This window comes from Ornithorhynchus anatinus, chromosome 7 (assembly GCF_004115215.2).
Source record: "Ornithorhynchus anatinus isolate Pmale09 chromosome 7, mOrnAna1.pri.v4, whole genome shotgun sequence".
In the NCBI taxonomy this organism is placed as follows: Eukaryota; Metazoa; Chordata; class Mammalia; order Monotremata; family Ornithorhynchidae; genus Ornithorhynchus; species Ornithorhynchus anatinus.
The window spans coordinates 24,937,828-24,963,940 of record NC_041734.1 but is presented as its reverse complement, the minus strand read 5'-3'; the positions used below and the strand labels follow the sequence as shown (position 1 = coordinate 24,963,940).

Sequence of the window (26,113 nt, the reverse complement as noted above, 5' to 3'; positions counted from 1 at the left end):
ACAGACTGATGATGGGGGTTGAAAGATGGTGGGGGGTGGGGGGAATCAAAGGTAATGCCATGGAGATGGGCTTGAGAGACAGGAAGGGGGGTGGTGCTGTTGAGTGTGATGATAAAGTTAGATGGAGGAGAAGAATTTGAAGGGGAAGTAAGGCATTCCATTTTAGACATAATGAGCTTGAAATACCAGTAGGTCAGCCACCTAGAGATGTCCTGGAGGTACGTGGAAATGTAAGATCGCAGAGAAGGAGGGGAGTTCAGGGCTGGCAATGTTGATTTGGAAGTCACCTGCATAGAGGTGGCAGTTGAAGTTGTGGGAGTGGATGAGTGCCCAAAAGGAGTGAATTTTAATTAATAAATGAAAGGGACCTGTATCCAAACTAGGGGGGTGAGGCAGAGGAAAAGCTGAGCTGGCAATAGAGACTGATGATTAGCCACAGAGGTAAGAGAAGGTAAGAGAAAGACAGAACTGAGTCAGTAAAAAAAGTTAGACAGTGTTTCCAGAAGAAAGCAGTGTTCCACAAAATCAAAGGCAGCCAAGACATTTAAGATGATTAGGACAGAGTATGGTCGATTAGAGCTAGTGAGGAGATCATTGGTGACTTTGGAGAGAGGGATCTTAGTGGACCGAAGTGGGTGAAAACTGAATTGTAGAGGATTGGGAAGGGAATTGGAGGAGTGGAATTGGTGGTAACGGGTGCATAGATTTCTTTAGACTTGACATCCCTCAGCTAGTCACGTATGATGCTTAGCTTGATCTATATATCGTTTTGCAGGTTTTTTTAGGCCTCCATTTTGCCACAAATAGCTCAAGATGTTGATGGGTCATTTCTTGCCTTGTGTCAAACAATATTTCCATCTGTGAGTTGTTTTGTTTGTCCCAGTCTTACTGGTGTCTCATTGCCATACCCATGGATTCAATAGTTGCCTTACTGACATCGCCTCTGGGGAGTGTCCATTGGCTATTCACCATGCTACTTGTAAGATGGGATTCTTTCTTCCAGGCTGGTTGGGGTGATGGTGTCCCAGATCACTTTAAAGCATCCCTTTCTAATTCCGAAGTTGGACACTGAGCCTTTTAGTGATTTGGATGCTGCTCCTGGAAACATTGATTCCATTGTTATCTTGAGATAGGAACACGAATGAGTCAATGGTCAGTTCAACTCAGGGTGCCTCGTGTACCTGCAAAACCCACAGGTTTCATTTCCTGTGATCCTCTTAGATCATCCTCATGATCATCTCCAGTAGGCACTGACTGCCTACTGTGTGCTGAACACTGGAGCATTCAATAGGAGTAGAAGATAATCAGTCAATAATATTTATTGAGAGCTTACAGTATGCAAAGCACCGTACTTGGCACAGTACAATATAACCAAGTGGTAGACACTTCCCTGCCCACAGTGACCTTACAGTCTAGAAGGGAAGATAGACATCAATATAAATAAATAAATTACAGATAAGTGCCGCAAGGCTGAGGGAGGAGTGAAAAAAGGAAGCAAATCCAAGTGTAAAGGTGATGTAGAAGGCAGTGGGCATTTCAGGCCAGAAGCAGGACATGGGCAAGGGGTCAGCAATAACATAAATGAAAACAGTGAGTAGACTGGCATGGCCAGGATGGGTTGTATGAAATCACAGAGGTAAGGTAGGAGGTTTTATAGCCAATGGTAAGGAGTTTCCATTTGATGCAGAGGTGGATGGGCAAGCACTAGAAGTTCTTGAGGAGTAGAGAAACATGGACTGAATGTTTCTGTAGAAAAATAATCTGGGCAGCAGAATGAAGTATAGACTGAAGTGGAGAGAGACAGGAGGCAGGGGTTCAGCAAGGAGGCTAATGCAGTAAACCTGAAAAGGAGGGATTGGATTAACGTGGAAGCAGTCTAGATAAAGAGGAAAGGGTAGATTTTAGTGATGTCACAGTCTCTTCCCTCATGGAGTTTACAATAAAAAAATATAATCAGTGAAAAGTTGCTCTTTAGAACTTGTGCTTCTATGTTTTCTTTCTCTTATTTGGAAAGGGAAAGACAGTACTGATTATTATTATTAACTGACATTTACCTTAGCCACTGAGCAAAAGTAGACCACTGCATAAAAAGGAGAAAAAAGATTAGGAAATGAGGTTGAAGGGGAGAGAAAAATGAGTGTGGGAACTGTGAAGGTTTTCACCAGGAAATAGGTTCAGATTCAAGTGACTCCAATTTGAAAAGTTTTGTTTGAAAAGCGAGCTTATATTTTTCCAGGGAAGTGTAAGACTGAATCACACACAATGCATTTCTACTTACTTTAGAAGAGTAAGATAAAAAAAGGTAAAGATAATTTAAACTTTGATTTTGAGTGATAGGAGACTATGTCCCAATGAACAACTTGTACTAACAAGTAGAATTAAGAAATAGAAAAAAACCCACTGTGGTATGGAACATGAGAATATCACTTGATGAAAGTAATGTGATTGTTCTCAAGGAAGAATGGCACTTATGTCTTGGCAAGAAGGGGCTCTCCATCCCCGCTATGTTGAAGGAAACTATTCTGCCTGGTGATGGGCAGCTCCCAGAGACTGCAGCTGGCAGTCCCTTTGAGCAGAGGGAGCAGTTATGTCTAGGCTAGTGGTGTTGGAGAAAAAAACATGTCAATGGTGCTTGTTTATTGAGACTGGGTATAGGGCTCCCAAAGGAAATAGCCCTTATTTGGTGAGACTACATCCCCCAACCCCACTCCTTCAACCCTGGAATCACAGACCTTTGAATTTTCACATATATGTCCAATCTGGGGGCACTTTCCACTTCCCATTTTCTATGACTCTCCCAAACTTCCATAGATGAATTACCTTTTCCCCCCTCCCCCTTGCACCCACAGCTGCTTTCAAGTGTGGCCTCTGGAACCCCCGCTCTATTACAGGTAAGCTACCTTTCGTCCATGACCTTTTCCTCTCCTCCTCCTCGCCCTTTCAGAAACGTGGCTCACTCCCGAAGACACGGTCTCTGCCGCTGCTCTCTCCAGCGGAGGCCTCTCCTTCTCCCACTCTCCCAGACTCACCAGTAAGGGAGGAGGCGTCGGCTTCCTCCTCTCACCCCGTTGCCGCTTCCGCACTATCCCTCCTCCCTCCTCCCTCTCCTTCCCCTCCTTCGAAGGCCATATCATTCGCCTCTACCACCCCCTCCAGATACTTGTCGCTGTCATCTACCGCCCTCCTGGTCCCACCTCCGACTTCTTCAACCACCTAGATCCCTTTCTCACCTTCCTTCTCTCCTTCTCTCTGCCCACTCTGATCCTCGGAGACTTCAACATCCTTATGGATGTACCCGATGACTCCTCTTCCGCCCGCCTGCTATCCCTCCTCGACTCTGCCGACATCCTCCTCCACCATACCGCACCCACTCACCGACTCGGTCACACCCTCGATCTTGTCATCTCCTACCGCTGCACTATCTCCTCCCTCACCAACTCTGAGATCCCTCTCTTTGACCATAACCTTCTCACCTGCCTCATCTCTCACACTCCCTCCCCCTGCAAACCTTCGCTACTGCCCCACAGAGACCTCCGCTCTCTTGATCCCATCCGTCTTTCCAAAAGCATCTCTCCTCACTTTGCTGCCCTGTCCTCACTTCCCACTCTCGATGATCAGGTCTCCGCTCTCAACTCCACCCTCTCTACTCATCTCAATTCTCTCGCCCCCCTTTCCCTCCGCCGCTCTCGCTCCACTAACCCACAGCCCTGGATCACCTCCTCTGTCCGCCTCCTATGCTCTTATGCCCGAGCTGCTGAGCGCTGCTGGCGAAAGTCCAAGCACCAAGCCGACCTCACACACTTCAAATTTATCCTTTCCTGCCTTAACTCTGCCCTCTCCTCCACCATGCAAAACTTCTTCTCCTCCCTTATCGACACCCATGCCCATCACCCCCACCAATTGTTCCGGACCTTTAACTCTCTCCTTAGGCCCCCTGTTCCTCCCCCTCCCCCATCTCTCACCCCCAATGATCTGGCCACCTATTTCCTCACGAAAATCAACACAATCAGGTCTGAGCTCCCCAAAGTCACCCCTCCGCCTCTCCCCTCCCCCCCACCAACCCTCTCCCCTATTTTTCCATCCTTCCCTGCAGTATCCTCAGAGGAGATCTCCTCCCTCCTCACAAGTGCCACCCTCTCCACCTGCCCCTCGGACCCCATTCCCTCTCACCTTATTAAAACAATTGCCCTTGCCCTCTTCCCTTCCTTAACTTCTATTTTTAACCACTCAATCTCCAATGGCTCCTTCCCCTCAGCCTTCAAACATGCCCACGTCTCCCCCATCCTAAAAAAAACCCGCTCTTGACCCCACTTCCCCCTCCAGTTATCGCCCTATCTCCCTACTACCCTTCCTTTCCAAAATCCTAGAACGAGTCGTCTACAATCGCTGCTTAGAATTCCTTATCTCCCATTCTCTCCTGGACCCCCTCCAATCTGGCTTCTGTCCCCTCCACTCTACCCAGACTGCTCTCTCTAAGGTCACCCATGATCTCCTTCTTGCCAAATCCAATGGCTCCTACTCCATTCTAATCCTCCTTGACCTCTCTGCTGCCTTTGACAATGTCGACCATCCCGTCCTCCTCCACACTTTATCTCACCTTGGCTTCACGGACTCCATCCTCTCCTGGTTCTCCTCTTATCTCTCTGGCCAGTCATTCTCGGTCTCCTTCGCTGGCGCCTCCTCCCCCTCCCATCCTTTAACTGTTGGAGTTCCTCAAGGGTCAGTTCTTGGCCCTCTTCTGTTCTCCATTTACACTCACTCCCTCGGTGAACTCATTAGCTCTCACGGCTTTGACTACCATCTCTATGCAGTTGACACACAGATCTACATCTCCACCCCGTCCTCTCCCCCTCCCTTCAGGCTCGCATCTCCTCCTGCCTCCAGGATGTCTCCACCTGGATGTCAGCCTGCCGCCTAAAACTCAACATGAGCAAGACTGAGCTCCTCATCTTCCCTCCCAAACCCGGTCCTCTGCCAAACTTCCCTATCACCGTGGATGGCACGACCATCCTTCCCGTCTCTCAGGCCCGCAATCTCGGTGTCATCCTTGACTCGTCTCTCTCGTTCACCCCACACATCCTATCCGTTACCGAGACCTGCCGGTTTCACCTTTACAATATCGCCAAGATCCGCCCTTTCCTCTCCACCCAAACGGCTACCTTACTGCTACGGGCTCTCATTATATCCCGGCTAGACTACTGTGTCAGCCTTCTCTCTGATCTCCCTTCCTCCTCTCTCGCCCCGCTCCAGCCTATTCTTCATTCCGCTGCCCAGCTCATCTTCCTGCAGAAACCATCTGGGCATGTCACTCCCCTTCTTAAACACCTCCAGTGGTTGCCCATCAACCTCCGCTCCAAACAAAAACTCCTCACTCTAGGCTTCAAGGCTCTCCATCACCTTGTCCCTTCCTACCTCTCCTCCCTTCTCTCTTTCTACTGCCCACCCCGCACGCTCCGCTCCTCTGCCGCCCACCTCCTCACCGTCCCTCGGTCTCGCCTATCCCGCCGTCGACCCCTGGGCCACGTCCTCCCGCGGTCCTGGAACGCCCTCCCTCCTCACCTCCGCCAAACTAATTCTCTTCCCCTCTTCAAAACCCTACTTAAAACTCACCTCCTCCAAGAGGCCTTCCCAGACTGAGCTCCTCTTTTCCCTCTACTCCCTCTACCACCCCCCCTTTCACCTCTCCACAGCTTAACCCTCTTTTCCCCCCATTTCCCTCTGCTCCTCCCCCTCTCCCTTCCCATCCCCTCAGCACTGTACTCGTCTGCTCAACTGTATATATTTTCATTACCCTATTTATTTTGTTAATGAAATGTACATCGCCTTGATTCTATTTAGTTGCCATTGTTTTTACGAGATGTTCTTCCCCTTGACTCTATTTATTGCCATTGTTCTTGTCTGTCCGTCTCCCCCGATTAGACTGTAAGCCTGTCAAACGGCAGGGACTGTCTCTATCTGTTGCCGACTTGTTCATTCCAAGCGCTTAGTACAGTGCTCTGCACATAGTAAGCGCTCAATAAATACTATTGAATGAATTAAATAGTATGGCCTAGTGAAAAAAGCATGGGCCAGGGAGTCAGAGGACCTGGTTCAAATTGCGGCTCCACCACTTGCCTGCTGTGTGACTTTGGGCAATTCACTTAACTGCTCCGCACTTCAGTTTCCTCATCTATAAAATGGGGATTGAATGTTTGTTCTCTCTCCCCTTTAGACTGCAAATCCCATGTGGGACAAGGACTGATATTCTTGTGCTTAAAACAGTGCATGACACAAAGTATCTAACATACCATTATTATCATTATCATCATTATAAAAAATGATGATAATAATAAGACAACTCATAGCTAAAAACTATTTCAGACAAGCAAGAAATGAAGCAATATCCTTTCACACTCCTCTTGACAGTAGTAAGAAGGTCTACCAAAATCCATGACAGAACTTGCAGATAAAATTAAGAAACCATTATCAGGGGTAGGATGCTAAAGCTGAAGAGATCCAATGTTAGTTTAAGTGCTACAAAACTAAGAACTTTGACCCTTCGCTAAAGAAACTTTCAGCTGTCACTGTCACTGTTTATACACCACTGAAAATTGGTGTAATTGGATTGGACTGTAAGCCCTTCAATGGGCAGGGACTGTCTCTATCTGTTGCCGATTTGTACATTCCAAGTGTCAATGTACAGTGCTCTGCACATAGTAAGCGCTCAATAAATACTATTGAATGAATGGATAAAAAGCACATCACAGAAAAAACAGTCAATCAATAGTGGTTGGTCCAGACCTGTTCAGCTTACTCTATGAAGCCAGACTTGAAGATACACTAGGTCTGGCAACTGGAGCCTAAAATATGCTTCTAATTCACCAAGAAACTTTTCTAGCTCAAAAGATTAAAGAGCATAATTAAAAGTCTTTGAGGCAGTGGTTCAGGAACTGAACTGAATTACTGCATTCTTGGGGAAGGTCATGCATGTGATTATGAATTGATTTTTAGATTCAGTACATTGTTGTGGATTGACAATACATTTGAAGAAGATGGATGTTACGGAGTTATATACACCTAAACACAAGCTAAATTTTCATTGGCAATGCAGAACTAGAGAATCAGCATGGCCTAGTGGAAAGGCCAATCCGTCACCAAGTCCTGCCGGTCTCGCCTTTATAATATCGCCAAGATCCACCCTTTCCTCTCCACCCAAACGGCTATTTTACTGGTACAGGCTCTCATAATATTCCGGCTGGATTATTGTATCAGCCTTCTCTCTGATCTCCCTTCCTCCTGTCTCTCCCCGCTCCAGTCTATTCGTCATTCCGCTGCCCAGATCATCTTCCTACAGAAACGCTCTGGGCATGTCACTCCCCTTCTTAAAAACCACCAGTGGTTGCCTATCAACCTCCACACGAAACAAAAACTTCTCATCTAGGCTTCAAGGCTCTCCATCACCTTGCCCCTTCCTACCTCTCCTCCCTTCTTTCTACTGCCCACCCCGTATACTCCGCTCCTCTGCCGCCCACCTCCTCACCGTCCCCCGTTCTCGCTTATCCCACCATCGATCCCTGACCCACGTCCTCCTGCTGTCCTGGAATGCCCTCCCTCCTCACCTCCGCCAAACTAACTCTCTTCTCCTCTTCAAAGCCCTACTGAGAGCTCACCTCCTCCAAGAGGCCTTCCCAGACTGAGCTTCCCCTTTTCCCTCTGCTTCCTCTGCTGCCTCTCTGCCCCCCCTTCACCTCCCCTCAGCTAAGCCCTTTTTCCCCCCCGTTTCTCTCTGCTCCTACCGCTCTCCCTTCCCCTCCCCTCAGCACTGTGCTCATCTGCTCATTTGTATATATTTTTATTTCCCTATTTATTTTGTTAATGAGATGTACATCCCCTTGATTCTATTTATTGCTATTGTTTTTGTCTGTCTGTCTCCCTGATTAGACTGTAAGCCCATCAGTGGGCAGGGATTGTCTCTATCTGTTGCCGAACTGTACATTCCAAGCACTTAGTACAGTGGCTAAAGTGCAAGGAAGTGGCTAAAAGGTTCTATTGATGACTGCCAATCCATCCACATTATACAATGAAAAGGGTATATTTCCCCACAGTCACTTGTTTGCATTTGCAGCCTTGCTATGAAAGAGGACAGCTAACGAAGCTGCTCAGGTCAGAACATTTAAAAAAATATTTGCTTGCCTTAATCTATTGACCCGCCAAGTCTTCAGAAAGATTGCATAGTGACAGTTGGGGGCAAAAGGGGAAAAATGTGACTGTCTGCATCCAGGATTTAAAGAGAGAAAAGAAAGGAGGGAAAATAAAATAATAAAGCCTCTCAATTAGCGCTTCATGTGTGTTAGGCTTCCAAAATGAGCACAAGCCCAAAATGGGAAAAGGAAAAAGGATTCATCAGTGTTGGTTTTGATTTCTTAATGGATCGATTGAGAGGGCCAGACAGCTGGGCTGGAGAGAGGAGTCATGTCTCTGTTCGAAGCTGGAAATGGTAGCTTTGTCTTGTTTCCGGGACTGACTCCTCTAGGGAAACACTTCCAGAAAGAGAAAGTCACCAAAGCTTCCTCTTGCCTCTGTTCTCACCACATTTCTTTTATAGATAATCATCATCACCATTATTATTGTAGTATTCAAGTTAAAAAAACAAAGATCATGACTACTAGAAGTTTTAACACATTTGTAGTGGATGGAAAGAAGATTGAAATAGATGACAATTTTTCTCTCATTTATTCATTCATTAAATTGTATTTATTGAGCCCTTACTGTGTGCAGAGCACTGTACTAAGCATTTGGAAAGTACAATTCGGCAACAGATAGAGACAATCCCTACCCAACAACGGGCTCACAGTGGGATCAATCATCAGTAATAAAGGAACTAGTAGCCAAGAAATACACCTAAGATTAATGTTAGGAAGACTTGCTCTGAAGAGCTTGGAAAAAGTCATGAAACGTGCTGATGTAACAATTGCCACAAAAATACAAATTGTCAACTCTGTGGTGTTTCCACTGACAATTTATGGATCCGTAAGCTGGACAGTGAAAACAAAGGGTAGAAAGAACATCGATTCTTTGGAAATGTGGTGTTGGGGAAGGCTTTTGTGAATACCATGGACTGCCCAAAAAACAAACCAATGGATTTTAAAGTAAATTACACCGAAGTGGTCTTTGGAAGGCTAAATAACTCGATTTAGATTAGCATATTTTGGGCACATAATCAGGAGGACTAATTATCTGGCGAAGACCTAATGCTAAGAAAAGTTCAGGGAAAACGTGGAAGAGGCAGACCAGCAGCTAGATGGGTAGAGACCATAACAACGATATCGGAAGAACCATTAGAAAGGTTGCAGATTGTAGCAGAGGACAGGACCTTCTGGAGAAAGTACATACATGGAGTCACTATGAATCAGAAATTGCTCACTGACATTTAATAATTTGTTAAGTGCTTAAGTAAGTAATGTGTCAAGCACTGTACTAAGCAATGGGGTAGATACAAGATAATCAAGTCCCACATGGGGCTCACAGTCTAAGTAGGAGGGAGAACAGATTAAAAAACCCATTTTGCAGATGAGCAAACTGAGTCACAGAGTTTAGTGACTTGTCCAAGGCCACACAGCAGGTATGTGGTACAGTGGGGGTTAGAACCAAGGTCCGCTGACTCTCAGGCCTATGGTCTTGCTACTAGGTCAAGCTGTTTCCCTCGTCCTCGGTGTTTGAAGAGAGGAGGGATGGTGAAATTCCCACTGTACCCACATAAAGGCCGTCCCTTGTTGTGCTGTCTGGTTTAATGTGTGCAGCGCCTGGCATTGTTTTCCCCTTTATATCTTGTCTCTTGTTCCTTACAAAGGTTTTGCTCAAAAAAAGTCATTATTTTCCTGATGTCAGTAAGAGTGCTTCCAGTTTAATATCTCATGCAGAAGAACTACCTACTGGGGGGATGTTTCTCCTTGTTAAAGGTTTTCAAAGCAGCCAGAAAAGGCTCTGTGTGCTAGTTAGAGACTCACATCCTCTAGATCATGAATCTTCCCCGGTGGGATAGCACTAGGGCAGAAGGTGGCCATTTCACCTAAGAGAAATTTCACATCCAAAATAAGTGACTCCTCTGGAGCCAGAGGGGTTCTGAAGCTGTCAGGCCACCACTACAGGCCAGATTGCAGGAGTTTCCAACAGAAAGGAGAAAAACAGTCCTCTAGAGGGGGAAAACACCCAGATTAGCCAAATATGGAATAGGCAACTTGTCCCTCAGACCTGAATTTGTAACTAGAATTTAACATTTTTTCCTTTTAGCAAAGGTAAATTTAGTCCATCCTCCTCAGCAGTCATCGAAAAGCTGCCTCCAAACAATCTCTACAATTGGAGCCCTGCTAGAAATCAATTGGGTTTGAAAACACTGATATGATAGAATTGCTGTCTTGCTATAAAATCAAACGGCCTGGCGTTTTTAAAGCTACTTGAATTTAGGAGATATAGCTACTCGTGAGAATCCAATCAACCTATGGCCTAGGGGAGTTTGGAATTCCCCTAGCCTCTGACCCTCATTTTCTTCTCAGCAATAGAAAACAAACTAGCAATACTTTTTAACAAGCAGAACAACTGGCTGCAATTCCCTTGCACTATGGGCAAGGAAGTCGTGTTTGTTGATGAATAATTCACATCTCTCAAAGGAAATAAGAAGAATTCCATTAAAGTAAACCTGACATTGCAGAGCCTTGGTGGGTATTTCCTGTTCTCAAACTCTTCTTACTCACTTGTTGACATAATTCAGGCAAAATGAAATTCTGGGCGATCCTTCAATAAAAGGTTCCAAACTTTCTGGTGGATCTGGGATTTGATAGGCAAAAAATCACTTCAAATATCAGTTGAAGTGACACATCCCAAAGATAGACCTTCCAGTCGAGGGGAAGCTTTATAGGAGTGAGTGCTCTCCATTCCGAAGCAGTCTCCTCATACCCTAATGTATGAAGTTATGTCACTGTAAACTGGGACATTATGGCTACTGTGCGATTCCTGCACAGTTTAGGGAGTTCTCACCCGAAAGTCGGAATCTATATTAACAATAGCATCAAACGGACCAGGGGACAGCGGGGTCCAAGAATCTCCTTCAGGGAAACAGTTTAGGGGCGTCAAATGGAAGGGGAGGGGGCGCCCCCTGCCGTGCAGCAGAGGGAGCCGACACGTTACAGATCTCATTCTCGAGTTTCCCCAACTTATTCATTCAATCGTATTTATCGAGCGCTTTACTGTGTACTAAGCGCTTGGGAAAATACAATACAGAGAGAAGGAGAGACATTCCCCGCCCACACAGTCTAGAGGGCTTAGACTCGGCTCTAAATTCAAGCCTACATTGCTTCCTGGAGTTCACAAATCCAGTTGTGTTTCGTCCCGGGAAGATGGTCTGAAATTCCAGTGTAACTCTCCAACCTGGGAGCGTGGACTCTCCTCTCCTCACCCTTCCACCCCCAACACACACACGCAGACACAACACAGACACACACAGACACACACACACCCCTCCCCCCGGCCCCTCTTCTCTTTCCCATTTCCCGCTGGAGTTCACCCCCGGGAGAAGATCCCGGGTTCAAAAGATGAATTCAGGAGAAGTCCAAACCCCATCCCTAGGGCTCCAACTTCCCCCAGCGCAGGATTAAACTCAGCCCAACGTGCCATCCCGCCCCGGGAGACGTCGCTCCCGGGGCGGGAGATGGGGAGGAACTTTCCAAGCGGTTAGGACAGTGCTCTGCACACAGTAAGCGCTCAATAAATACGATCGAATGAATGAATGAGTGAGTGAGTGCTGGGGTGGAGAAAGAGCCGCGGTTAGGGTCATCAGGGAGGGTCGGCCCGCGGGGGGAGGCGCCGGGCGGCCCCGGCACCGTCCGCACCAGCCTCCGTTGCAGCGGTCCCGGGGGTTCCAGGGCCTCGGGCTTCCCGGGCTTCACCCTCCAGCCAGGCCTGGCCCGGGATCGGACCGGACTGGACCGTCTCTCGTTTCTGGCCGGTCCAAAGGTGGTCAACAGCGTCCTCCCACCACCCCTTTCCGCCCCCCTTCCCCCCAACCCAGAGCCTCCAGTCCCTGCCGCGGCCCCCTAACCTCGCTATTCCGCTCCACAGATCCCCCTTATGCCGCTCGTCAGTCGGTCCTGCGGCCCTGCTGCCGCCGCTCCTCGGCCGTCCCGTCCTCCCCGTCCGGTCTCCCCCGCCCGGTCCTTGGCCTTGGCCGCCCGGTCCGTCCGGTCCTCCTCCCCACCGGGTGCTCGGCCGCCCGGTCCTCGGCCGTCTGGTCCTCCTCCCCGCCCGGTCCTTGGCTGATCGGTCCTCCCGACCCGTTCCTCCCCGTCCGATCCTCCTTGCCTGGTCCTCGACCGCCCGGTCCTCCCCGTCCGGTCCTTGGCCGCCCGATCCTTCCCGCCCGTTCTTCCCCGTCCGGTACCCTCGCCCGGTGCTTGGCCGCACGGTCCTCCCCGTCCCGTCCTCCCCGTCCGGTCCTCCCCGCCCGGTCCTCCCCTCCTCGGACCCCCGGTGCCACTCACCTGGGCTCCGGCACGGAGGCGGCTGCCCAGGGCCAGGGCCAGGGCCAGGGCCAGGGCCGGGGCCGGGCCGAGGCCCGGGCAGGTCCGGAGGTGCGGCAGCGGCCGTCGGGCCATGGCTGTGTAGGTCCCGGGGCGGAGGGGCCGGCGGTGTCCTGCACTGCCCGCTGTTTCCCTGAGATCCGAGCAGCCTCTGCGGGGCCCCGGACCTTCGTTCCCGGCTCAACTTGTGGCTTGGCCTGCGGCGGAGGCGGGGTTGGGACCGCGGCTCCGCCGGGGAGGGGCCGGGCCCTGTCCCGGGGGCACCGGCGTCCAACCCGCAACCGCGCTCCGCTCTACGACCAGGGACGGGCAGGGCGCCGGGGCGGGGACGCGGGGCAGGGCACCGGAAAGGGGACGGGCAGGGCGCCGGGGAGGGGACGGGAGGCAGGGGGAAGAGGAGGACGGGATAAGGCGGAGAGAGGTGGCAGAAGAAAAAGGCGGAATGAGGGAGAACGGGGGAGAGGGAGGAGAAAGTGAAGAGACTGGGGGGAAGGGAAGGGATGGGGAGGGAAGGAGGAACAGGGCCAAGTGTGGAAAGGATGGGATGGGGAGTGGCGGGGAGAGAGCGAGGCGGAGATGGGGCGGGGATGAGGCGGGAGTATGCGGGCAGGGGGAGGAGAGATGGGGAGGGGGTGGCAGGGAGAGGGCCAGGGCCCCGGGAGGGTCCCGTGCGGGCTGGCGGGGAAGAAGCGGCCGCCAGCCTTCCCCCACACCCCCGATTTTTTGGGGGGGTGGGGGTGGTCTCGGTTCCTGCGGTTTGGATTCGGGTCAAGGACCGGTGGCGCTTTGGTTTGTCCCCTCCCACGGGAATCCGCTGAAACCCGCGTCCAAGTGGGCTCCTCCTCCCCGCGCTGAGTTGGGACCGCCGAGCGTCCCTTCCTTCCTTCCTTCCCCGCTCCAAGAATCCCTCCGGGATGCGGGATTCTCCCGATCCGGCCAGGAATAGGGCCTCCGCAGCGGGGGGGAGGGGGGGGGAGGGCTGTCTTAGGGGACGACGAGGACGTTTCCTCCTGAAGCAGGGTCTTCACCGTCTCCCAAGAAGACAGGGTTGCCAGGGCCAAGAGTTGGGAAGTTCGAATCGCTACCCGATTTGGGTCAAAATTCAGCTCAAATTTGGATTTGATTGCAAATAATTTAGCTGCTAGCCTTACGATTTACGGACAGCATCTGCATGGCAATCGTCTTCTTGATGAATATCACACATTTCGGGAGTTGGGCAATAAAAGCTTCATAGAAGTTGAACAGCACTCTTTCCTCCTGGCTGCACCTGGATCTCTGTCGCCTGACTACTTGTTTTGTTTTTGCTCTCTCCCCCTTTTAGATTGTGAGCCCGTTGTTGGGCAGGGATTGTCTATATCTGTTGTGCATTCCAAGCGCTTAGTACAGTACTCTGCACACTCAATAAATACGATTGAATGAATGAATGAATTTGCTATTTCTAGCTATTTGCTATTTGCTATTCGCCCCACCCTCAACCCCATACCACTTAGGTGCATATCTTTGAATCGTATGCATCGAAGTATTTATATAAATGTCTGACTCCTTCTCTAGACTGTAAGCTCATTGGGTGCAGGGAACGTGTCTGACTCTGTTGTATTGTACTCTACCAAGTGCTTAGTATACTGCTCTGCACATAGTAACTGCTCAATAAATACCGTTGATTGATTGATTCTCAGTCTCTTTTTCAGATTCCTCTTCTGCCTCCCATCCTCTAACTGTGGGAGTAGCTCAAGGCTCAGTTCTGGGTTACCTTCTATTCTCCATTGTCACCTACGCCCTCGGAAAATTCTTTCTCTCCCATGGGCTCCCATGGCTTCGACTGAGACTGCTTACCATCTTTACATAATCTCCTTCTCTGTAACTTTGCATTTCCTCCAGTCTTCAGGACATCTCTGCACCTCAAACCTAAACGTCCAAAACAGAACTCCTGATCCTCCCATCCAAACCTTGTCCTCTCCTTGTCTTTCCCACCACTGTAGAGAATACAGCCCATAACGTTGGTGTTGTCCTTGACTCATCTCTCTCATCTAATTCAATTGTATTTATTGAGTGGTTACTGTGTGTGGAGCAATCAATCAGTCATATTTATTGAGCACTTACTGTACTAAGAGCTTGGAAGGGTACAATATAACAGACACATTCCCTCCCCATAATGAGCTTACAGTCTTAGCGGGGGAAGATAGACATTAATATAAATAAAACCGATATGTACATAAGTGCTGTGGAGCTGGGGCGGGGGTGGTGAATAAAGACAGCAAGTCAGGGCAAAGCAGAAGAGAGTGGGAAAGGAGGAAATGTGGACTTAGTCAGGGAAGGCCTCTTAATAATGTTGGTATTTGTTAAGCGCTTACTATGTGCAGAGCACTGTTCTAAGTGCTGGGATAGACACAGGGGAATCAGGTTGTCCCACGTGGGGCTCACAGTCTTAATCCCCATTTCACAGATGAGGTAACTGAAGCACAGAGAAGTTAAGTGACTTGCCCACAGTCACACAGCTGACAAGTGGCAGAGTTGGGATTCAAACTCATGACCTCTGACTCCAAAGCCCATGCTCTTTCCACTGAGCCATGCTGCTTCTCTTGGAGAAGATGTACCTTCAGTAAGTCTTTGAAGGTGGGGCAAGTAATTGTCAGACATGAAAAGCAAAGGCATTCCAGGCCAGAGGCAGGCTGTGGATGAGAGGTCGGAGGTGAGATAGATGAGATTGGGGTACCTCCCTGCTGGATTATTGCCTCCAGCCTTTCCCCTCTTCAGTCTTTATACTACTACTACTACTACTACTACTAACAATAATTGTGGTGTTTGTTAAGCCCTTACTATGTGCCAGGCACTCCACTAAGCACTCAGTGGGATACAAGCAAATCGGGTTGGACACAGTCCCTGTTCCACATGGGGCTCCCAGTCTTAAGACAATAATACAACATCCTGCTTCCTGGATCATCTTTATTCTCTGATTCTTATTCATTCAATCAATTAATAATATTTATTGAGCACTTACTGTGTTCAGATTACTCTAGTAAGTGCTTGGGATAGCATAACACGGCACAGTTGGTAGATACACTCCCTGCCCACAGTGTCTTGAAGGGGAGACAGACATTAAATTAACTTACAGATATGTACATAAATGTTGTGGGGCTGAGCAAAGGGTAAATGAAGGGTACAGATTCAAGTGCAAGAGTACCCAGAAAGGAGAGGGGGAAGTGAGGGCCTAGCCAAGAAAGGCTTCTTGGAGGAGATGGGATTTTAATAAGGTTTTGAATCAATTAGTCAGTTTTACTGAGCATTTACTGTGTGCAGAGCACTGTACTAAGCACTTGGGAGAGTAAAATATAGCAATATAACAGAGTTGGTAGACATATTCCCTGGCCACAAAGAGCTTAGAGTCTAGAGCGGGGGAACAGACAATAATATAAATATATTGTGAATATATACATAAATGCTGGGACACTGAGGGAGGGGTGGATAGAGGGAGCAAATCCAAATGCTAGGGCAATGCAGAAGGGAGTGGGAGAAGAGGGAATGAGGGTTTAATCGAAAAAGGCCTCTTGGAGGAGATGTGGCTTCAATAAGGCTTTAAAGATGTGGAGGGTAATTGTTGGATATGAAGGAGGTCATTCCGGGCCAGAGGCAGGATGTGGGCAAGAGGTCGTCAACGAGATAGACAAGATCAAGGTAAAGTAAGTAGGATACACGACAAGAGCAAAATGTGCCAGCTGAGTTGTAGTAGGAGAAAGGTGAGGTATGGTAGGAGAGGCCAAGGTGACCGATGGTAAGGAGTTTCTTTTTGATGCAGAGCTGGTTGGGCAACCACTAGTGATTCTTGAGGAGTGGGGAAACATGGACCAAATGTTTCTGTAGAAAAATGATCCAGACAACAGAGTGAAGTATGGGCTGGAGTGGGGAGAGCTAGGAGGCAGGAAGGTCAGAAAGGACGCCGATACAGTGATTGCGGCGGGAGAGCATAAATACTTCAATCAGTGGGGTTGTAGTTTGGATGGAGAGGAAAGGGAGGATTTTAGTGATGTTGTGAACCCTGTTGAACTGACAGGATTTAGCGACAGATTGATTATGTGGGTTGAATGAGGAAGATGAGTCAAAGATAACACCAAGTTTGAGGGGCTGTGACACAGGAAGTATGGTGGTGCTGTCTACAGTGACATGAAAATTGGGGGAAGACAGGGTTTGGGTGGGAAATAATGAGTTCTGTCTGGGCATGTTAAGCTTGAGGTGTCAGCTGGACACCAAGTAGAGATGTCCTCGAAGGTAGGGAAAGTGATCGTCTGTCGGATATTAAGGGAGGGGGAGGTCCAGGCCAGAAGTAGGACAAGGGCAAGGAGCCGACAGTGAGATAGATGAAGTTGAGAGGTCCAGTGAGTACAGCTGTAGCTGTGTTAGAGAAGTGAAGTGAACTTGCTGGAATGAATTAGGAAATCAGTGAGGTAAGGTAGGAGGGAGCAAGGTGATCGACTACTTTAAAGCCAATACAAAGGAGTTTCTGTTTGATGCGATGGTGGATGGGCAACCACAGGAGGTTCTTGAGATGTGGGGAATATGGACTAATTTTTTTTTTAGAAAAATCATCTGGGCATCAGAGTGAAGTATAAAATGGAGTAGGGAAAAACAAGAAAGAAGGAGGTGAGCGACAAGGCTGATGCAGTAGTCAAGCCAAGACAGGATATGTATTAGGATCAGTGGGGTAGCAGTTCGAATGGAAAGGAAAGGGCGGATGCTTGTGATGTGGTGAAGGTAGAACTGATGGGATTTGGTGACAGATTGAATATGTGGGTTGTAGGAGAGAGATGAGTCAAGGATAAGTCAAGGTTAGGGGCTTGTGAGACAGAGAGCATGGCATAGTGGGTAGAGCAAGGGCCTGGAAGCCAAAAGGCTAGTCCCAGAGAGCTAATCCCAGCTCTGCCACTTGTGTGCTATGTGACCTTGGGCAAGTCACTTCACTTCTCTGGTCCTCAATTACCTTCTCTCTAAATGGAGATTGAGACTATGAGCCCTGTGTGAGACAGGGACTGTGTTCAACTCGATTAGTTTGTATCTACCCCAGTGATTAGTACAGTGCTTGGCGCATAATAAGTGCTTGACAAATATAACCGTAATTATTATTATTATAATTAGGGAGGATGATGGTAATGTCCCAGGTTCATGCTCCTTCCACTAGACCATACTGTTTCTCTGCTGAACCTACTGATGTCCAGACTAGTTTCTCCTAAATCTTTGGATATCATAATAGACACCTGGAGCACCCAGAAGAGGATGATTCTGCCCAGTAAAAGGATTCCGAATGCCCCGTCATTCATTCATTCAGTTCATTCATTTAATAGTATTTATTGAGCACTTACTATGTGCAGAGCAATGTACTAAGCGCTTGGAATGTACAGTTCATTCCTAGCTTCAAAACAAAGAACTATGTCTCAACAAATGCATGCCTACTTGTATATTTCATGGAGGTCACAACCGATGTCCTTCACTGGCTTACCTTCAGAAGGGACCCTCACAACTAGCTCTCTGCTTTATAAGGTCAAGGTGACTCATGAAATCTCCTCAGCCACCTAAGGGGACCCTCGGGAGAACTGATCAAAGGGTCACCCATTCACAGAATCCTCTAAGAAAATCATTTTCCCTATGGATGCATCCCTAACAGGTCTGGTTCATAATCCTACTGAAACCAGGGGATGCCATTCTCCATTCTCTCAACTCCACGGAGGTCGTTTTAGATTCTCTACAGTCATCAGGATTGACAAGCAATTGTTTCCTGGCATCCCACATTCCTGTAACAGTCCATCCAGAAGTTTTTTCTAGCCAAATGCTTAGCGCATTCTGTCCAGTTATGAGGGGATAAGACTGTAGACTGTACGCTCCTCATTGGCAGGGATTGCACTACTCTGTTGCCTTGCTTTGAATGAATGAATACTAGCTGTCACTTAGCAGCCTAAAGTCACCGAAATAAAGTGAAGTCACATGCATAGAGGAAAATTATTTTAAGAATTTAACTAGACAAACCCCTGCATTGCCTGAATGACAGAATGGGTGTTTTTTTGGTCTGCTCGTCTAGATGTCAAGTAATTATCTCCCAGAGTTCATATATCACACATCCCACTTTTCTCTGAGGTTGACTCTCAGATCTACCTTACCAGTCCCAACCAGCCAAAAATCTCACATTTTCTCCTGCCTCCGAGACATCTCTACATGGATATCCTGCCGACACCCTAGGCTGATGATATCTAAAACTGCAATTCTCATCTTCCCTCCTAAACTCTTTATTTCCTAACTTTCTCCTTACCATACACAATCAACAGCAGCATCCTTCCTGTCCAAGTAGTTCTCAGCCTTAGTGCCATCTTTGACTCCTCTTTGTCTTTTAACTCGACAGTTAATCTGTAGCAAATTTTTTCTTCACGTTTCATGGAATTGCCCCTTCCTCTATTTCTCTGTCTCTGGTCACTCAGTCCATACATCTCTAGAGAATCATTCCTCTTCTTCTCTCCGTAAAAACTAGTAGGAAATGGTCTAACTACAAATTAAATTTTCATGGTCTAGTGGATAAAGCACAGGCCTGGAAATCGGAAGGTCATGGGTTCTAATGCCTGCTCCACCACGTGTCTGCTGTGGGACTTTGGGCAAGTCACTTAACTTCTCTCTGCCTCAGTTGCCTCATCTGTAAAATGGAAATTGAGACTGTGAGCCCCATGTGGGATAGGGACCCTGTCCAACTCAACTTGCTATCCACCCTAGCACTTAGTACAGTGCCTGGCACATAGTAAACACTATCACAATTAATATTATTTCAAAGGATTTACAGAGATTATTTTATCACATCCTGCCTGGACTACCTCATCAACCTCTTCTCTGGCTTTTCTGCCTCTAGTGTCTCCCCCCTTCACTCTTCTACCCAGATTATTTTTTCAAAAAAATCATTCTGTGCACATCTCCCCACTCCTCAACAACCTCCAGTGGATGGCTCATCCATTAAACAGAAAATCTCTAGCCTTGGCTTTAGGTTACTCAATCAACTCTCCCCTTCCTACCTAATGTCGCTTATCTGCCACTATAACGCAGCCTGCACAATTCGCTCCTCTAATGGCAACCTTATTGTACCTCAATCTTGTCTCTTTCACCTCTGACCCCTAGCTCACATCCCACTCACCTTATAAAAACCATCACCCCTTCCCTCCTCCCCTCCTTAACTTCTATCTTTAACCGCTCACTCTCCAATGGCTTCTTCCCCTCTGCCTTCAAACATGCCCATGTCTCCCCCATCCTAAAAAAACCCTCTCTCGACCCCACTTCCCCTTCCAGTTATCGCCCTATCTCCCTTCTACCCTTCCTTCCCAAACTCCTAGAGCGAGTTGTCTACACTCGCTGCCTAGAATTCCTTAACTCCAATTCCCCCCTGGAGCCCTTCCAATCTGGCTTCCGTCCCCTCCACTCTACTGAGACTGCTCTCCCAAAGGTCACCCATGACCTCCTTCTTGCTAAATCCTATGGCTCCTACTCTATCCTAATCCTCCTCGACCTCTCAGCTGCCTTTGACACTGTAGATCATCCCCTTCTCCTCCACACCTTATCTCACCTTGGCTTCACAGACTCTGTCGTGTCCTGGTTCTCCTCTTATCTTTCTGACCGTTCATTCTCGGTCTCCTTCACAGGCTCCTCCTCCTCCTCCCCTCTAACTGTAGGGGTTCCTCAAGGATCAGTTCTTGGCCCTCTTCTGTTCTCCATCTTCACTCACTTCCTTGGTGAACTCATTCGTTCTCATGGCTTCAACTATCATCTCTATGCAGATGACACACAAATCTACATCGCCTCCCCTGTTCTCTCCACCTCCCTTCAGGCTTGTATCTCCTCCTGCCTCCAGGAGGTCTCCACCCGAATGTTTGCCTGCCACCTAAAACTCAACATGGCCAAAACTGAGCTCCTTATCTTCCCTCCCAAGCCCTGTCGTCTTCCTGACTTCCCTGTCACTGTGGATGGTACGACCATCCTTCCCGTCTCTCAAGCCCACAACCTTGGTGTCATCCTTGACTCAGCTCTCTCATCCCACACATCCAATCCGTCACCAAGGCCTGCCGGTCTCACCTTAAAATATTGCCAAGATCTGCCATTTCCTTTCCACCCAAATGGCTATTTTACTGGTACAGGCTCTCATAATATCCTGGCTGGATTATTGTGTCAGCCTTCTCTCTGATCTCCCTTCCTCCTGTCTCTCCCTGCTCCAGTCTATTCTTCACTCCGCTGCCAGTATCCTCTTCCTGCAGAAACGCTCTGGGCATATTACTCCCCTCCTTAAAAAACTCCAGTGGCTGCCTACCAACCTCCGCACGAAACAAAAACTTCTCACTCTAGGCTTCAAGACTCTCCATCACCTTGGCTCCTCCTACCTCTCCTCCCTTCTCTCTTTCTACTGCCCACCCCGCACACTCAGCTCCTCTGTCGCTCACCTCCTCACCGTCCCCCATTCATGACTATCCGGTCGTCAACCCTTAGCCCACATCCTCCCACTGACCTGGAATGCCCTCCCTCCTCACCTCCGCCAAACTAACTCTCTTCCCCTCTTCAAAGCCCTGAGAGCTCACCTCCTCCAACAGGCCTTCCCAGACTGAGCTTCCCCTTTTTCCTCTGCTGCCTCTCTGCCCCCTCTTCACCTCCCTCAGCTAAGCCCCCTTTCCCCCATTTCCCTCTGCTTCTCCCTCTCTCCCTTCCCCTCCCCTCAGCACTGTGCTCATTTGTATATATTTTTATTACCCTATTTATTTTGTTAATGAGGTATACATCCCCTTGATTCTATTTATCGTGATAATGTTTACTTGTTTTTGTCTGTCTGTCTCCCCTGATTAGACTGTGAACCCGTCATTGGGCAGGGATTGTCTCTATCTGTTGCTGAATTGTAAATTCCTAGCACTTAGTACAGTGCTCTGCACATAGAAAGTGCTCAATAAATACTATTGAATGAATGAATCCTCCCTACCAACCTAGAACTCCCTCCCCCTTCATCCCTGACAGACCACCCCTACTAAAATCCCATCTTCTACGAAAAGTCCCCTGACTAACCTCTCATTTCCCCACCCTATTTGCCCTCCATTCTGTATGTCCTCTGCAGTTGGTCTGGAACCCTTATTTATTTTGATACTCCACCTTCAGTCCCTCAGTACTTACGTACATATCCTTATAATCTGCTGCTTATCTTAATGACAGCCTAATCGATCTCTATCTCATTTACAAAAATTAAAAATCAAGTTTCTCAGAGCAGTTAGGGGATGATGAAAAAGGAATGGAACACCTCCGATGGTAACGTTACCATTGGTTAGAAATCTAAATGAGATTTCTGGAATCTGTTAATCTGGAAGTGGAAGAAAGAGGTAGATATCCAACTAATAAATTATTGGCCATGTAGAATGGGAAAATCTGCCTCTAAACTCGGTGACCAAAGCATCATCCTTAATTCTTACCTCACTTCATATTATTGAAGTTTGACTTTTTTTTAAAAAAAGGAAGTTTCCCATGTTTCCTATTTCCTTGAAACTAGTCATAACCTGGTTGTCTACACACCGCAGAATCTCTATAAGGGGGCAGGCACTCTGATGAGTAAAACTAGAAATGTGTAAATTGATTCCCATTAAACAGCAAGTAAGTTGGAAAATGAAAGGGAAATATGTTTAACAATAGGAATTTGTACTTTTTCTGACCCTCATTTAAAACAATATTCAGCTGTAATTCAAATATGCTCAGATTTTTTCCTATTTAAAATAAAATTTTCAGTTTTCCTTAGTTAAAAGAAGGTGATGGCTTCTTTAATTCATCTAATCTTGGACAATAACATCAACAACCAGAGGACTTAAATGGCCAAGGGGCCTACTCCATTTAAAAAACTTTCATAACTTGGATAATGCTAGTTTTACTAATGGCAGAAGCAGGGGATGTAATGAAAAAGTCAGAATCAACAGAGAAAGTAAGATGACGTGGGAACTGTTACTTATGTGTATACATTAATATCTGAGAAGCAGCAGTAGATTAAGCCCGGGCCTGGGAGTCAAATGGACCTAGGTTCTAATCCCACCTCCCCCACTTGTCTGCTATGTGACCTTGAGCAAGTCATTTAACTCCTCTGGCCCTCAGTTACCTCATCTGTAAAGTGGGGATTAAAAGTGTGAGTCACATGTGGGACAGGGACTGTGTCCAACCTGACTAACTTGTATGCACCCCAGCACATAGTAAGCGTTTAATAAGTACAATAAAAATAATAATATCTCTCAGTGGAAAGCCAGAGGTAGAATTGCAATGGGGTCCTCAGCTGTTTTAGTCAGAGCACAGTCATACCTGTTCTGAGACGCAGTCTTGATAGGGCCCAAATGTATTATTACTCACCTTTTGGTTTGTCAGGGTCAAGTTTGGCCTAAAACCTTAAATGCAGGAATATACTCCTTGTTTAAAGGTGACAATCCTTTTCATGACTATTAAAAAAAGGTATTTAAGAACAAAGAGAGGGTAGAGTTAAAAAGATAATTTTCCAGAAAGTTCTGATGTGTACTATGACTGGATTTTCAGGTCTGAATCTGCTTGGATTGTCCTGCTTCTTCTTCATTAGTAATACTAATAATTGTGGCATTTGTTAAGCACTTAGTAAATGCTAAGAGGCCTTCCCAGACTAAGCTATCCCCTTTTCCCTCTGCTCCTCCCCCTTCCCCGCTTCACCTCCCCTCAGCTAAGCCCTCTTTCCCTCTGCTCCTCCCTCTCAGCACTGTACTCATTTGTATATATTTTTTATTACCATATTTATTTTGTCAATGAGGTGTACATCCCCTTGATTCTATTTATCGTGATAATGTTGTCTTGTTTTTGTTTTGTTCTGTTTTGCTCTGCTGTTTGTCTCCCCTGATTAGACTGTGAGCCCGTCATTGGGCAGGGATTGTCTCTATCTGTTGCCGAATTGTACATTTCAAGCACTTAGTACAGTGGTCTGCACATAGTAAGCACTCAATAAATACGAATGAATGAATGAATGAATGAATGAATGTTAAGCATTGAACTAAAGCATTGGGATACATGCAATGAAATCAGATCAGACTCAATCCCATCACACTTGGGGCTCACAGTTTGAGAGGGAGGAAGTCAAGGTATCTTATTCCCATTTTACAGATGGGGAAACTGAGGCTACAGAGACATAATCATGTTTATCGAGTACTTATTGTGTGCAGAGCACTGAACTAAGCACTTGGGAGAGTACAATACAATAAAGTTGATAGACATGATCCCTGCTCTCAAGCAGCATAGACTACATGGGGAGACACATATTGAAATCAAATTACAAATAAGTATAAAGATCAGTATAGAACTACAGTGAGGGTGGGGTATCAAAGTGCTTAAGTTTTTAGTTGATGGAGGAAGGGAGGACGAATAGAGTGGGGGTAGTGAGAAGTTAGTCGGGAAAGATTTCTTAGAGGAGATCTGCTTTTATTAAGGTTTATTGAATCAGAGTCTTGGGAGCAAAACCCCCATGAGACCCTTGCCCTGGCCTTGTCTTGACACTCAGCCAGGTGACAGAAAGAATGCAGTGCTACCCACCTAGTGACCCGCTTCCTCCATTTCCTCTCCTCTTCTGGCAGTGCCAAAGCCGTGAAACTTGTCAGGACCCACACCCCGTCTCCCCCTGCCCAGCCCCCTGCTCATGCCCCTTATCCTGCCCACTCTGAAGGGGCTGCCCAACCTGCTCCAGACATGAAAAGGGCCTACCGGGTCCTGTATCATACCACCATGGCCTTTGCCATCCTCCTGGACAACCCCTGGACAACCTACCAGCAGAGGAGTACAGGCCACCTTCCCAGGGGTTCAAAGAGTCTTCTCCCTTCTCCTTCAGTGACAACCCTCAGGAGAGAGTCGGCGCTGGTGGGAAGGGGAAGGGGCGATTGGGCGGGTACCAAGGTGAGACCAGAGCTAGGACCAGGTAGGACGGTAAGAGGGGAGGGGAGTGCGTGTGTGTGTGTGTGCTGATGGGGGGGTGAGTTGGGAGATGATGAGCGGTAAAGATAGGCAGGATTTGGCCGAGGATTGGCTGGATGTAACAGTTGAATGAGAGCCAAAAATTGATGGTGACCAGGGCTGTGGGCTTCTGGGACAGGGAGGATGATGGGGGTCTCTTGAGCTGCAAAAGTCAAGTCAGAAGGATATGGGTTCTAATCCCAGCTCTCCCACGTGTCTGCTTTGTGACCTTAGGCAAGTCACTTTGTTTCTCTGGGCCTCAATTCCCTCATCTGTAAAATGGGGATTGAGATTGTGAGCCCTATATGGAACAAGGACTGAGTCCAACCCAATTACCTTTGTCAACCCCTGCGCTTAGTATAGTGTCCGGCACATGAGAAGCATTTAACAAATACCACCATTATTATTGGGATGGATGCAGCGTGGGTGGGTGGCCTAGTGGGAAAAGCACAGGTCGGGGAGTCAGGGGAGCGAGGTTCTAATTCCAGCTCTACCACCTGCTCGCTGTGGGACAGTTTTGCCCCAAGATGGCGGCGGTGGGCGCAGGGCTGTGAGACAGCAGCAATAGCACCAGAGGCCTGAGGGGGAGCAACTCCTCCAGGGCCACTCTGAGGGGAAAGGTTGCTGAATCCCATATCCGCTCTCCCTTTCTGCCTGAGGGTGGGTCTAGGACTGCAATGGAAGGAAGAGACGCTGAGACCCCCCTCAACCGGGGGCCTAAAATATCTCCAGAGAGGAGGGCCTACCATTCTGCAAGCCACAGACCAGAAAACTGAGCCAAGGGGAGGGTCCCCGCCACCCCTTCCCCTCCCCATACCGCGGGGGTCCTAGGATTGCCCGGGAGAGAAGGGAGACTGAGCCCTCCAGACCCCCCCACACACCTGTGGAAAGCTATGTAATGGAACTGCCATACCTGAGCCAAGGCACTCGCCATTTGGTGGACACAGCCCTTAGCTGAAGTAACCCCTTTTTGAGGAACATGGAAGAGGACTTTTAAAATGTTAATACTAAAAGTTGAAAAGGTTCCCACTGGTTTAGAGAATCCTTTGTAGTGGCTGAATTTTACTGCTGACCACTTGTGTGTCAACAAGACCTGGCACTTAAAGGTAACCATACCTGAGAATCAAGATGCCTATGTCAGTGATTGAAATGTGCATGTAGGGGAGGGGTTGAGGGGAGGGCTATTGCTTGGGTATAAATGTAACTTAAAAAGTGTCTTTGAGGTCTTACACTGATCACCTCCCGAGGTGTGGTGTTTGACCATTCTGCAGAATAAAATTGGGAGACCGTCCGAATCATGGATGTGTCTCATTGACCATGCAGGGCAACGAACAGGGATAATTTTACATGCAACACACCTCTGACCATGCCAGAGAGGAAGGTCGCTGACCACCCCAGAGCCCACTCTGCAAGTCACAGGCCAGAAACTGTCTCCGCCACCCCCGTCTCCACCACCACCGCGATCTACTGTACTGTACTGGACGATTTACCATACTATCTCTGTTCTGTCTCCTTCCCATATTGTACTAGGCAATTGACCATCCTGTCTCCATTCTATCTCCTTCCAATATTGTACT

At 47.9% G+C, this 26,113-nt stretch overlaps 1 protein-coding gene across 1 annotated transcript in view; it reads right to left on the bottom strand.

Moving 5' to 3' along the window:
* The window catches only part of PTH2R (parathyroid hormone 2 receptor), a 103,086-nt gene extending 77,393 nt beyond the window's left edge, over positions 1-25,693 (bottom strand). Inside the window, exons 1-3 of the mRNA XM_039912544.1 lie at positions 25,653-25,693; positions 25,418-25,543; positions 25,034-25,208 (exon numbers count right to left, since the gene is read on the bottom strand). Coding sequence (XP_039768478.1) covers positions 25,034-25,208; positions 25,418-25,543; positions 25,653-25,693 — 342 coding nt within the window. The remainder of the gene's footprint in view (positions 1-25,033; positions 25,209-25,417; positions 25,544-25,652) is intronic.
* Positions 25,694-26,113: the final 420 nt, after the last annotated feature.